This window comes from Nelusetta ayraudi, unplaced genomic scaffold, assembly GCF_046127955.1.
Source record: "Nelusetta ayraudi isolate G7.1 ecotype Tasmania unplaced genomic scaffold, CSIRO-AGI_Nayr_v1 ptg000053l, whole genome shotgun sequence".
In the NCBI taxonomy this organism is placed as follows: Eukaryota; Metazoa; Chordata; class Actinopteri; order Tetraodontiformes; family Monacanthidae; genus Nelusetta; species Nelusetta ayraudi.
The window spans coordinates 3610639-3624970 of record NW_027466103.1 but is presented as its reverse complement, the minus strand read 5'-3'; the positions used below and the strand labels follow the sequence as shown (position 1 = coordinate 3624970).

At 46.1% G+C, this 14332-nt stretch overlaps 1 protein-coding gene across 3 annotated transcripts in view; it reads left to right on the top strand.

Annotated features, from left to right (window-relative positions):
- The window catches only part of tead4 (TEA domain transcription factor 4), a 31174-nt gene extending 19212 nt beyond the window's left edge, over positions 1-11962 (top strand). The window contains exons 4-13 of one of the 3 annotated variants that reach the window (XM_076038037.1): positions 621-683; positions 2622-2756; positions 3304-3347; positions 3618-3679; positions 3789-3919; positions 4694-4867; positions 7579-7719; positions 8650-8802; positions 10574-10890; positions 10939-11962. In XM_076038037.1, the coding sequence (XP_075894152.1) occupies positions 621-683; positions 2622-2756; positions 3304-3347; positions 3618-3679; positions 3789-3919; positions 4694-4867; positions 7579-7719; positions 8650-8802; positions 10574-10687 (1017 nt within the window). In that variant the 3' untranslated portion in view covers positions 10688-10890; positions 10939-11962. Of the gene's footprint in view, positions 1-620; positions 693-2621; positions 2757-3303; positions 3348-3617; positions 3680-3788; positions 3920-4693; positions 4868-7578; positions 7720-8649; positions 8803-10573; positions 10891-10938 lie in introns of all 3 variants that reach the window. The other 2 variants (XM_076038036.1, XM_076038035.1) reach the window with 2 other exon arrangements.
- Positions 11963-14332: the final 2370 nt, after the last annotated feature.

Below are 14332 nucleotides of genomic sequence, written 5' to 3'. Positions count from 1 at the left end.
GATTTGGAACTGTATCCCCGCCATGGTATTTGATATGGAAAGACTGATGTATAGGCATTGACAGATATGGAGACATGAGGTGCTTGGGGTTGGGGGCTGAGGTGGGGGGAGGGAGAGTTCTGCTAAGTCATGCAGCAGAATGGATGTGGGGACAGAAAGGAGTTGAGTGGAGACGAGAGGGGCCGAGGGACACCTGCTGGTCCAGACTGGTTTAGGAGAAGAGAGCAAGAATTCTCTGCAAAATCCAGAACCCTCGAGCAAAAGATGCTGTTTCGGTTGATCAGTACACGTTGCATGTACTCAATTTAGGATTTTTCTTTTCCCCACAGGGTAGAAGCAAATGTTTTTTTTTAACCCAACTAAAACAAAATGTGGAGGATCAAACTTTGCACTAACAGACGCCTTTAATATTCACTCTGAGGAAGTTGACGTGAATTGAATTCCCATGAGGCTGCTGAAAACCACAAATTCACACCCGTGATTTATCTTTGAGGAAGTGAGCGCTTGAGACTCGGAGCCCTCATCTGGTCAAGTGGTGTGAGAGCCGCGAAAGTGTTTGAGGTGAAAAGAAGGCGCGAAATAAATTGCATTTGTCTCACTGTCTGTCATCTGTCTCTCAGGTTTCTAGTCACATCCAGGTTTTAGCCCGACGGAAAGCCAGAGAGATCCAGGTGAAGCTCAAGGTACGCTACGTGAGTCAACTATTTTTATTACTTTATTCTCATCATTAAAAAAAAAAAAAAAAAAAAAAAAATCAATTTAACCCTTTCTTTTTTTTACATTGACCCAGCAAGGGGTGGGCAAACGTTTTGACTGAGGGGCCGGAGCAGCAGCATTTTTTCAACAGTTTTGGTGACCCACCTCATAGAAGAAAACAATATATCATGGGATAAGTGGAAAACGTGCTTTTATGTCAACTGAAAATTAATAAAAGCAAAGTTCCAGCAAATCCTGTGTCTTTGAAGCCCCACAGTGTTTAGCGCTTTATTGAAATGACTCTTAAAACACTGAAAAAAGTTGATGAAATACAGCTAGTTTATGACCTACTGACTATCGCTATAAGTTCGGCAGGCCGGATTTAAAAGCTTAACGGGCCATATATGGCCCCCGAGCCATAGTTTGCCCACCCATGAGTCAGTGTGTGAGTGTACGAATTTCTTCTCTTGCAGAAAACCTGCGGAGGTCTCTGTTCCCCGCTAGAAAGAAGAAAAAAAAAAGAAAACTAAACGTGTATAAGACACAATGCAATGTCATTTCTTTTCATATTGGTTGAGAAACATTAATACAATTTGGTCATTTGTTGATGCCAATAGACCCGTGCTGCTTCTGAAAGCAGATCTAAATTAGAAAACAATTGCCTGGCCTTATGATAAAGTGTCATGCTATTATTAAAGTGCGATTTCTGACTGCAGTGGCCAAACGTTTTTTTTTCTTTTTTCTCTTTAATTGCAACCTTTTAATAAATTCTACCCCGGACGCTGGACGCTGACACATTCCCAGCTGCCTCGGGCTCGACGCGCCAGCCAACTTGTGAGAAGCAAAATAGTCATGAAGCAAATGAATCTCTGGATTGTTCCCCCCTGGTGTCGCATCTGATATGCGGCTATATAGAAGTTTTCGTTTGGGTTTTTTTTTTGCTGAAAGGGGGGCCCTTCACTCCCTCCACCCCTCAAACCCCACCACCCCTCCATCCCCTCTAATTCCCCCCCTTCCCCTCCGTCCCCTCCATGGCCTCCGTCCCCTCCAATGATGACTGGTGGGCGGTGGGCTGCGCTGGATGGTGCCTGCCTGTGGGACCCTCCTGTGGACGTGGACCATGAGGCTTCAGCTGGCAGAGCCTGCCGCCGGTCACAGGGTTGGCCCCAATGAGAGACCCCCCCTTCCTTCCCCCCCCCCCTTTTTTTTTTAAACACGTCTTTGGTGTAACTGAGCTCCCGACCACATGCAACGCACCCCACCCCTGCCCCCACCCCCCCATATGTCAGCTATGCCCTTGTGTTGGCCAGTTCTGGGAGGGAGAATGCACTCTGTGGCCTTGCTCACTGCTGAGATCTGGGCAGCGCCAGTGCTCCCTCCCGCCCTCTCCCGCCCGCTCGCTCGCTTGTGGCCCTCTGTGGATTAGAAGCCGCTGAAGGAAGTGGATCCAAAACACAAGAGGTGTAGATCGCCTGACAGTGCGACTGGCGCAGGAAATGCAATTTAGGATCGCCGGAGAATTCCGAGATTTCTAAGTGATTCTCCTCACATTAACCTCTCACCTCCTCCTCCTACTCCTCTACCCCTACCTCCTCCTCTTCCTCCACGTCTTCCTCCTCCACCTCTTCCTTCTCCTCCACCCCCTCAGCCCCGTCTTGTAGCTTGACCTCCAGCAGGAGCCGCTTGTCGTCGCCGTCCTGCCCCTGCCAAAGCAATAAACTTAACTCTTGACCCCGAGGGCCTTGACTGTAATATCACCTCCTCCTCCGCTCCTGCCAGCCAGAGGTTTTTACTGATGATGCAAGCTGGCCCTGCTCCGCCGCTCTGCTCGTGTTACCGGCCACGGAGTGGACCGCCGACTCATACCCAGCATGATGTGTCTGTCTTTGAGACCGTTTGTCTCCCTCCATCCCCTGGTTTTACAGGACCAGGCGGCCAAGGACAAGGCCCTGCAGAGTATGGCCACCATGTCCTCGGCGCAGATCATCTCGCCCGCCGCCTTTCAGAACAAGATGGCGCTGCAGGGCCTCTCCCGGCCCACCTACCCCGCCGCTGGGGGGGTGAGTCTGACCCCCGACACCCAGACGGACTCCACACATTCCTCATGTCAATGTAGTCTGTGCTTCATGGCTTGCTAATTGTGGGTTGTTATGAGCATATTTTTTAATTATTTCATTCACCTTGAGGTATTTTAGTGTAATCCTGTGCAGTTTAAAAAAAAAAAAAAAAGTCACATTTGTGGTTGCCAGCGTAGGAGATAGAAATAGATAGAAATTAAACTCAAAGGTGTCAGCTTTTATATAGATACTTTTGAATAGTTTTGGTTTGTAAATGCTGTGTGGCTGTTCCAGATGTGGTTAAAACCAGTTTAACCCCTGATTTGTAAAGTCCTTTTGAGGTTCCTTCACAATCCAAAGAGTCAGAACAAAAGCAATGAGATATGACAAGACAATAACAAAATTCTGTTTTCAGCAAAGAGTGATCAATCAAATTGTATTGATAAATGGTGTCTCAACACGCTGGATCACTTAAGTGCACAATCAGAAGGAGGAACCACGAGATCGAAGCAACCTGCATGAAGTGAACTCTTCCCTCTTGTCCCCACAGTTCTGGCACGGTGCTCTCCCAGGACAGCCGGGAGGCCACGAGGAGTGAGTATCTGCCCCTGTCTTTTTTCTATTTTGTCACATGGTCAGCCCTGATTGGCACCGGATAGCTCTCTGAATTCCAAGCCAACCTCAAACGCATCACTTCACTTAGAAAGAAAAGTCTTCAGCTGTCAGCCATGTCTCTGTGCCCCCTGTGCATTTAGAGGTCAGCCACTCCAATTAGTGAGTGCGATGGGGGTCACGGGGCCGATGGTGCCTAACATGCCTCTCTCTCTCTCTCTCTCTCTCTCACTCTCTCTCTTGCGCCTGCAGCATTAAGCCCTTCTCCCAGCAGAGTTATGCCATGCAAGCGGCCTGCCCGGCCCCTATAACAGGTGGGTGCTCCGTGCTGACGGGGTGGGGTAGGGGTGTGTTGACTCACTCATTTACTCATTCATTCATTCACTCACTCACTCACTTGCTCACCCTCTCCCTCACTGACAGGTTATGAAAGCACGGCAGGGTTGTCGATGTCTCCAGGTGCCCCGCCGTGGCAGGGCCGGAGCATCGCCAGCTCCAAGCTGAGAATGCTGGAGTTCTCGGCCTTCCTGGAGCAACCTCAAGACCCAGAGACAGTGAGTAGACCACCCCCCTTCTCCGCCCCCAAATAAATCTCACCGACCTGGTTCCCAGTTGTGGGTAAAAAAAATCATTGCAATATTTTGACACGTGAAATTTCAAGTTGTTTTTTTTTGTTGTTGACCATCCAATAAATTACCCATAAAACAAATGAAATTTCAACATCATAATCAACGCTCTCTGTCCTATGGATTAGAGCTGTTATAAATAACAGAAATATTTATAATGTTTATAATCAGACATATTGCCAATTCAAACTCCTTATTTCTTTATTATTTCAACATTTCCCCAAACTTGCTAATTCATTGAATAAAACATGTTTTTCTTTTTGTTTTGTTTTTTAACAAATGTCGCCATCTATTCGTGTTTTTCAAAAAACTAATTCAAGGAAGATTAGATGTTTAACAAGGACGTCCTTTCTCTAAAATGGAACCCACTTTTGAACAACATGACTGCAATCCCTGCTAAAGGCAGGGAGAGAGTACGTCAAAACCTCTGGTATTTCAAACTTGCCATTTGGAAGACAGCAACACAGATCTACAGCATTCATTCACCAGGAACACAGACACTGTACGTCAGCTAAAGGCCTCAAGCCCTTTAAGTGAATGGAATAATAACTTGAATATGATTCAGTGGAGTAAGCGGACATTAATGTGACAGGTGTCCCGGAACTCTAAACGCTCTTCTGCATCCATGCTAATAAAGGAATGTTTCCCTTGCTTTTGGGCTCAGTCCACCTGCTGATTGGTTGGCACTTGTTGTTTCTCCAGTTTAATAAGCACCTGTTTGTGCACATCGGTCAGTCCAACCCGAGCTACAGCGACGCCTGCCTGGAGTCCGTGGACATTCGGCAGATCTACGACAAGTTCCCTGAGAAGAAGGGAGGCCTGAAGGAGCTCTTCGACAAAGGGCCGCACAACGCTTTCTTCCTGGTGAAGTTCTGGGTGAGACGAGTTTCACAACCTCCACTAAAACACATCCACGGAATTCTATAATCCCCCCCCACACACACACACACACACACACATCATACAAATTTATTTGAAGGAATACTAATTGAAAGACAAAGCGACGGCTGCACTTGTTTTCAAAGATTAGCGACACGCGGCGGCAACCTCAGACACCACCGGAGCTCGTAATCTTGGCGCGGTCACAGAGGTGAAACCCCAGAACAGTGCAGGCTGTTAATGTTTCCTCACACCTGTTAGCCTGTAATGGCCCGACCACGTCCACTCTGTTTGCACAATAAATAAAAAGCACAAGCGTTTTGCAACTTCAAGTCTGAATGAATAGAAAGTTATCACTCCCTTGACCTGATCACACCGTGTGGAGAGCATCGATCGGGCTGTAGGTGTGTGTGTGTGTGTGTGTGCGTGTGTGCGTGTGTGTGTGTGCGTGCGTGCGTGCTTGTGTGTGCGTGCGCGTGTGTGTGTGTGTGACCAACGGCAGCGCTGGGGCCAGCCTGATCTTTCACAGAGGAAATCTGAGTGCAGACACCTGTCCCTCTGCTGCCGGACACCACCCCCCCACCCCCCATTTCCCCTCCACCACCAAAAACCCTCTCTGATAGGTTATTTATAGGCCGCAAGAGGCCCACAACCATACATGCCAATACACAGACAATGACTGCCGCTCAGAGTCACGCACACTCGGTGGCATGACGGCAAAGTCATCCCGGGAAAACTTACCTGACCTGAGGGTCACACACACACACACACACACACACACACACGCATTAACAGGAAATGGCTTTTAAAAGACTTTCTGACAAGGACCAGTATCCTTCAAGAGCCTCATTGCTTCATGTGGTTGTGTAGCCGTGGTTGAGTTATGGGAGAAATGTTCGTGAATCACATGCAAAGGTCGGGAGTGGAGGATTCAAGAGAACCGCTCTGTTTGATGAGGACTGGAGCTCCATGCAATAAATGAGTAACAAATCCACAGATAAAAAAGAACAACAAAATTATTTTCACACAGCTTCCAAAGGGAAATACGTAATAAATGTTGGATCTGATTTTGTGAAAGAAGGTGGTTGTGTTTCAACTTTAGAGGGTGGGAGGGTCACCGAGGGTTATCGCAGAAAAAAAAAAAGAAAGGTGGGCGAGACTGCGGCAAAGAGTCGGAAACTGGGACGCGTAAACAGGAGATGCGTGATGGCGGAAGGAATGACGTGAGAGCGATGAAATGTTGCACCTCTGATTTACGCCAGCAGAGCGGCGCAGCCCGGCGCTGTGACGTGTGGCTCCTCCCCTTGCAGGAAAAACAAGCTCGCCCTCTTCACTGCATCCTGAGGCGAGTGGGGGTTGGGGGGGGGGGGGGTGCTGCTGTTCACAAGGTATCTAACCAGACAAACACACACAGGTGCTACGGAAACATCCGAGCACAAGGCTCGAAGGGAAGACACAGAGGGGGGGGGCGAGGTGCAAAATTAAATCCTGGACGCATCTGAAAATGCCTGTAACTTTATTTACGCCCTTGTAAAAGATGAGCAGAGCCCATTTGATGCCGCCGCCGCCATGTGGTGACTGTGGGCGGTGCATGTTGTCATGGTGACGCTGACAGGCAGCTTGACCGCCTTCAAAGCTATGGCATTCTAGATTGAATTTCCAACACGCCGCCCCGCGCGCACACAAACACACACACGCCCCCCAAATGGGCCGCTGCCCGCCCCCCCCACAACCCCTTTGCCTGTGGCCCTGTCCTAACGGATTGTTTCACGCCTCTGAAGTGCCGAGGGAATCCGATTTGAGGCGGATCTGCTAAATTGTTACACAGCCGCCCGCCTCGCCCCACTTACCCCGCTCGCCCTGATCTAATCAGCCAATTGCGCGCTGATGATTGTAATTGGATGAATTCCCTCGCAGGCTCTTGGTGGGGGCAGGGGGGGAACACCGAGGGTCAGCGGGGCCGCAAGGGGATGAAGACAAATAGAGGAATTACATGGGCCGGGGATGAAGATGAAGGTGGCGATGAAGAGATGAGAGGAGGACAAGTGGCGGCTCAATGGCCCATTAGGAGGCCAGGGACCAACCTGGGGAAAAGGTAAAACAGGGCAGCTGTCTGACGGAGGAGACGACACCTCGGCCTGGTTGCAAATCACATTACACCTGCCTCACTTTGAACTGGGAGACACTGCGCTGTGCGGCCTCCACACTGAGGGCTTTCTCACTGTGTACTGAGGGGACGGTGACAGGAGCTGCAGATGCAGCTCGGTGGACCAAATGAAAATATTTGTCTCTTCTCTCTGTGTTGCAAAAATAAGAACACACATTGGACCGTTGGTAATGTCATAATGAACTAAAAATACAATTAGAGTGATCTTAATTTGGACTCAAGTTAACCTTGAAACTAATATTAGATCAGTAAATTCATTAAAAAGGTCTTTTCATTTTCGGGTCGTGCTGTCTCGCACAATGAGTTGTCCAACAAACTAAACAGACCTCCAGGAAAACAGCATATTTAGCTCTCTGTTTACAGCCTCCTGCAGAAAACGTCAAGCGTGAAAGTGATGAGGTGTTGGACCTTCCGCGTGTTTGGAAGAAGACTGTGGAATAGTGGAAGAGTGGACTTTTCCCTCATTTTTGGCTTGGCATGGATCACACAGAAGAAAGGCCTGATGGTGGCGCTAACTGTCTGTCCTCTTCCTCTCCTCCAGGCGGACCTCAGCGTGAACCTGCAGGACGACAGCAACTTCTTCTACGGCGTCTCCAGTCAGTATGAGAGCTCCGAGAACATGATCATCACCTCGTCCACCAAGGTCTGCTCCTTCGGCAAGCAGGTGGTGGAGAAGGTGGAGGTGAGGAGTCATGTCAGGAGAGCCAAGCCTTCTCCGCACACTCTAAGTCCAGCTCTTTCTAAGTTCCAAAAAATGGCAGATAAGAAGGCATAAATAACGCAGAAATTCAATTCAATACTCTTCTCTGTCATTCATTCTTTGTCACTGTCAACATTGTCTCTAACATTGACTGTTAATCAGTGCAAGGCAGCCCCACGACAGTAAGAATGAACGAAAGTACAGATAAAACCAACATCACATATGAAAACAAGTAGCAACGAATATAAAAACATCAACACTGTGTTTTAATATTTGATATATATTCATTCGAGTATCCACTGTCTTTAAAAACCACAAGGCTTCTTACACAAATCAGCTTTTGCTCTGACTTTTTTGTGTGGCTGCTTTTTTTTTCAAAAGCGTTTGCTAAAGATTCTCTGGGTGGACTTCGAGCTAATTCTGGCTGCTTTGTGGTGAGGAGACCAACGTGATTCACAGATGATGTGATTCACAAATGATTTGACTAACCGTTAGCTTTCCTGCTAACGAGGCACCATAGTGGCCCCGCCCTCCTATTGACTGCTAACAGACTGTACAACGCACACACACACACACTCACACACACACGCACGCACGCACACAGTGCGCGACAGAACCATCTGCGTCACCATGTGATAATATTTCATGGCCTGATCATTTAATTACGGGCGCCCTCAGAGATGTGTTTGCTGTGGTATCAGGCAGTGTGTTGCATTAGGTGCATCGCATTATTCACATTCACGCCTCCTCATGTTGACATTCGGCGCGGCTAACTGAGTTTCAGCGGAACGTGTGTCCCCCGCTCCTCACAGTGCTGCGTGTAAGATACACTGTGAACTCCTCTCTGTCCGCTTGACTCATTCATTCATCCTTTGACTCGGCTCTCTTCTCTCGCCCCGTGACCCTCCGCAGACGGAATACGCACGCTACGAGAACGGCCGCTACCTGTTCCGCATCCACCGCTCGCCGCTGTGCGAGTACATGATCAACTTCATCCACAAGCTCAAGCACCTGCCGGAGAAATACATGATGAACAGTGTACTGGAGAACTTCACCATCCTACAGGTGTGTGTGTGTGTGTGTGTGTGTGTGTGCAAAGCGGCCTTGCTCAGATTTCATACATGCAAAATGTTTTTCTTCTACATTCCTCGTAGTTGAGGTAACATAAGATCTCAATTTACTTTGGAGACTTCGTGCCATCACTCTTGTCACTCATAGAGTTCATTAATCTGTGCATCATCTGGTGGTCAACTGTAACCTCAATTGCAAAACTGCCTTGAGGAAATAAAACAAGACACAGTCAAGTTTCGGGAGTTCTATATCATTGCCCTTAAAAGACACGGTAAAATAACAAACAACAACAAACAAACAACGATAACCAGTGTTACCGTGAAGGACCCCTGTTCAGCTGAGACGGGTCACTAGCAGCGACCCTCTGACCTTTCCAACACTAAAGCGACTCTATGAGTCCCCCGCAAGTTGCGCTATTTTTGTTTGCTTGTTTGTTTATTCATTTTTCTGAATGAGCCGGTGCGCTCCGTTGAGAGGGTGGCGGGCTAACAGAGCGGAGTGTGCGTTGCCACGGTAACAAAGTGGTCCTCCACACGAGAGTTCAAAGGCGCTGGTGTCCCCTTCTATGGGCGGCTGCATTCCGACTGACCTGAGGGACAATGACTGCATTCAGCCCACGCTGACCACTGCATGGCAGCATGTCATTAAGTTTCTCAATGGGCTGATTTAGCTCATATTTAAGCATGAACAGCACATTAACAGTGATACGCACACACACACACACACACACACACACACACACACACGCAGGCACACGCAGGCACACGGAGCCACAGACAACAGAAGTAGGCACTCATAGATTCCAGCTTGGGCACAACAAGCACAATGGATCGATGAGCCTCATGCAACAAATGCAATTCAACACAATTGAGCATTATGACTGCGCGCTCGGTTTAAGAGTGCACTTGCGGCTGCCGCATTGGGAGACACAAATTCAAACTTCTCAAAAAGTTACAGTGAATTTAAGGACCTGTTTTTTCAATGACTTTCCCCCCTAGTTTATGCAACTATTGTCAAAGGAACATTTTGCTTTTTAACCTTTGTGATTTCCACTGGTTAGCCTCAAGCAAGCAGTGGAGACAAACGCATGTCTTTGAAGCAGGCTTTCAGTTCAATCAATCAGTCAACTTTTATTTACAAAGCGTTAAATCCCATCCTTCAAACCTTGAGCGTACGAGTGTGGAGGGTATGCGGCGACTGCTCGTAATGAAAAGGAAATACAAAAAATGAAGAGATCGAGATAGAAATAAAGTCAGTGTCAGACCATACACTATATATATATATATATACATATATATATATATATATATATATATATATATATATACATATATATATGTATATAGTGTGTGTGTGTGTTTGCATGTGCATGCATACGTATATATATATATAAATACATATAAATACATACATATATATAGTATCAGTAGTATCATAGTAAAGATTATATTATATAAATATTATTAGTAGAGAATTAAGTAGACTAATGACTACGGTTGTTATTTTGACTTTATTAACTTCATTTTCTACAACTTGTGGCACTTTCTGTCGTTGCGTCTTTTTCTTCATTGAGTACTTGGATTGATACGTCATATATTCAAAAGACACTAGAAATGAATCAGACCCGGTCCCGCTGATATTGTTGTGGATATCCAGCGGCCTCGGGGTGCTCTGTGCTCTCCCAAGACTTGAAACACCAGCCGGGACGATGGAGATGTTTCCTTCAGGCGTGAACAGGATGTGCTTCCCGTTCCTGTGTCCTCAGGTGGTTACCAACAGAGACACACTGGAAACCCTCCTCTGCATAGCCTACGTCTTTGAGGTGTCCACCAGCGAGCACGGCGCCCAGCATCACATCTATCGGCTGGTCAAAGACTGACAGTCTGGGCCCACTGGGCCCGTTGGTCCCGCTCGGACTCGACCTGCTGGAGACCCAGCGGGCCCAGACCCTGGAGCAGCACAGTGAGCCACAGCCTGAACAACAGCCCCAACACTGGTCTACTGCCTCGGTAACCTTGAAGCTGGTCAGGAGCCCGGAGAAACACCCTGCGTGTGTGTGTGTGTGCGTGTGTGTGTGTGTGTGTGTGTGTGCGTGTGTGTGCGTGCGTGTGTGTGTGCGTGTGGAAGGAGTAGTGGACCATGATCGCATACTGTGGTCTGTATACCATAGGAGCCAAACGTGGTCAGCAGGTTGTCGGTGGAGTTTCTCATCCATCCATTTTGCTCATCAGCGCCGCTTCCTTCAGATTCTTTCACACGTGTGCATGTGCAGGAAAGTGTTTTTTGTTTATTTGTTTGTTTGTTTGTTTGTTTGTTTTCTATTCTCTGCGGAGGAGTTCAGCTGCCTCAGGGTGCCACCTAGTGACTTAACTTAAAGAACGACTAGACTCCTTTGCACATTCACGAAATGTTTCTGCTTTTGTTTTTGGTGCCAATCTTCTTTAGCTCTCTGCGTCATTGTGTACAGTGCCACAGCTTCCCGCCAAAAGTAATTGGCAATTTCTAAAAAAAAAAAAGTTTAAAAAAAAAAAAAAAACAGAAAACGTATTTTCCTTGTTTAACGTTAAATGTTTCTTGTACTGTCTCACTGTAGTTTTTGTTTTGGTTGGGAATGCTCAGACAACAGAAGGCACATAATAACGCTCGCTAACTTGAACTCGGCTTCGGTTCTGTCTGACGATGAAGGAGTTTGTCTGCGACTGTAACTTGCCCTGAAGTGTCGGATGAAGATCCAAGTGTTTTACATGTGAAACCTCTGTCACTGTTTGTCGGACTGCGTGCAGGTTGTTGCATTTGTGCAGTGAAATTGGTAGCACAAACATAGTGATCATGGTATTTTACTATTTATGGTGCACTGTTATAGTCGTTTAACTCCGCACCGGGTTCGAGGGGAAATCAGCTCAGTGGTGGTTTTCTTTTGTTTGTTTGTTTGTTTGTTTGTTTTGTTTTTTTGATGTAACGAGACAAACGACTCTGAAAACGTGTACAGAACTGGAGTAATAAATGTCTGAAGGACGTGGACATTGCCACCTAGCGGTATTGAGACTTTATTACGTCATGCTGTGAGTGTGAAATGATTTAATATTCACACCTAGCCCGGTCAAAGGTTCAAGAAGTGTCACGTCATTTTTGCACCAACATGATTCACATCTTACAATCAGACACAAACAAACAAACAAACAAACAAACAAACAAACAAAAACAGCCAGTGTGACCAAATGTGAAAACCAAAGGATAACGCATATGAAAGTAAACATCATCGGTGTTGTTAATTATTTGTAAATATTGATGTACAAATCAAATATTTCTTGACAAATTCCTCACTTAGAGTTCATGCTGATTTGCCTCACTGCACACAGAGGCACTATAGACTTTCTGTCTAAGAGCTCTGTGGGAGAGACAAACTTGTGAAGGTGAGGTGAGCGGCTCAACAGGTGCAGCAAACTCAGAAGTAAAGGCTAATGCCCGGAATCTCACTGAATTTGGGCAGACTGTGACAATTTTAACTACCCACTGTGAGAAGTTTTGAAAGTAGAAAAAGAGAACTATTTTCTGAGAAAACTGAAAGTCTGCACGGTTAAATAATAACTCAATTGTGGATATTTGATCCAGTTGAGGACACAGATGGACATTTGTTTGTTTGTTTGATGGATAGTTTTTTCAATGTTTAACAAAAAAACCCAGCAAATCCCATTAATTCAACCATCCAAAAATTAAAAAAAAAACAAACAAAGAACCTGTGCGATCAGGATTGCACTTTAAGTTGTGGGCCTGCAGAGGGAAGTGAAAGTTAAGATGTGACAAATACACATTGTAATCTCTAAAACCTGGAACATTTTAGACTCTATGCCATCGAGACTGTTGGGACATACCAGGAACACCTCCCCGTCCACCCTGGGGAGGAAACTCATTAGAGCCGCTTGTATCCGTGATCTCGTTGGACGATAGCTCGGCACAGCGACCGCATCACTGCAGACGCCGCACCAAATCCACCTGGCGATCTCGCGAGCCTGCGCGGCTGTGACCTTCTGGTGATGTTTTTGCTTTTTGGAGGACACAATTGGACACATAGGGGTCCATTCTCAGACCACCTCTACTTAACATATATATGCTACCCCTCGCTCAGATCGTGGAACATCACAACATTTCCCATCATACCTATGCTGATGACACACACATTTATTTTTCAGTATCACCACATGACTACAGTTCCTTACTTTCACTGAGTAATTGCAATTCACCATATCAATGAGTGGATGTGTCAGAATTTTCTCCAGCGAAATGCTGAAAAGACAGAGGTAATTGTTTTTGGCCCTGAAAAGGAAAGGTCAAAGATCGGCGCTCACCTTGGCTCTATGTCACTGACAGCTACAAATCAAGCCAGAAGTCTTGGTGTGATCATTGACTCAGACCTGAACTTCAATAGCCATCTAAAGTGTATCACTAAATCTGCCTATAACCATCTGAAGATGGCCATGCATTCATTTTCAGTAAGTTAGATTATTCCAAGGGCATCTTTCCAGGTCTGAACAAAAAATGGATCAGGCAGCTGCAGCTGATCCAGAACGCTGCTTGCCAGAGTCCTGACAAACAGGAGGAAAAATGGACCGCATTACACCGGCCATTAAATCATTACACTGGCTTCCTGTGAGTCAAAGAATAGATTTTAAAATCTTAATTGCTGGTTTATAAAGCACTGAATGCTTGCTCTATTGGTTCCTCATGAAGCATCCAGATCCCATAAGTCATCTGAAGCAGGTTTGTTGTGTTTACCAAGAGCAAGAACCAAGCACGGTGAGGCAGCGTTCAGCAATCATGCTCCTCATCTGTGGAACAAACAACCAGAAGATCTGAGGTCTGCTCAAACTGTTGGTGCCTTCAAATCAGGGCTGAACACATTATTGTTCACTGCAGCATACTCATAAGTCAAGATTCTCCATACGAGCTGCATTCTGTTTTATTGTCTTTCCCCCCCATTTTTATTTTATTTTATTTTATTTTATTAAATGATTTGCTGTTTTTTATTGTCTTATGTAAAGCACTCTGAATAACCTCGTGTTGAATTGTGCTATACAAACAAGCTTGACTTGACCTGACTTGACAATTGCACATTGCTTTTGCAACTTAATTAAAGGTTTCAGTAAAATCAAATGTTGCCGCGTGCCGAGTTGCTATAGGCGTCCAGTGGTTACATTTTGTATAAAAAATGTCAATTTGCCATCACCAAAAATATCATGCAACTTTTTACAATGCTTAGACGCTGTGATTATGTGATAATTCCGAGATTTTTTTTTTTTTTTTTTTTTTTTTTTTCAAAGATCAATATTCAAATCTTATAATTCATCACGTTAGCAAAAGTTTGACCGTCAAATTATTATAAAGTATAATTGCGTTAGGTTGTACTTGTGACCGAGATGAATACTGACTATAGTGAGGGGCAGAAATGTGTCGCTGCCAGCAGCCGCAGCCGGCAGCATCCGGACGCTTCACGCACGGCTGGCTGCGGTCTCCACCTCCTCCAGCA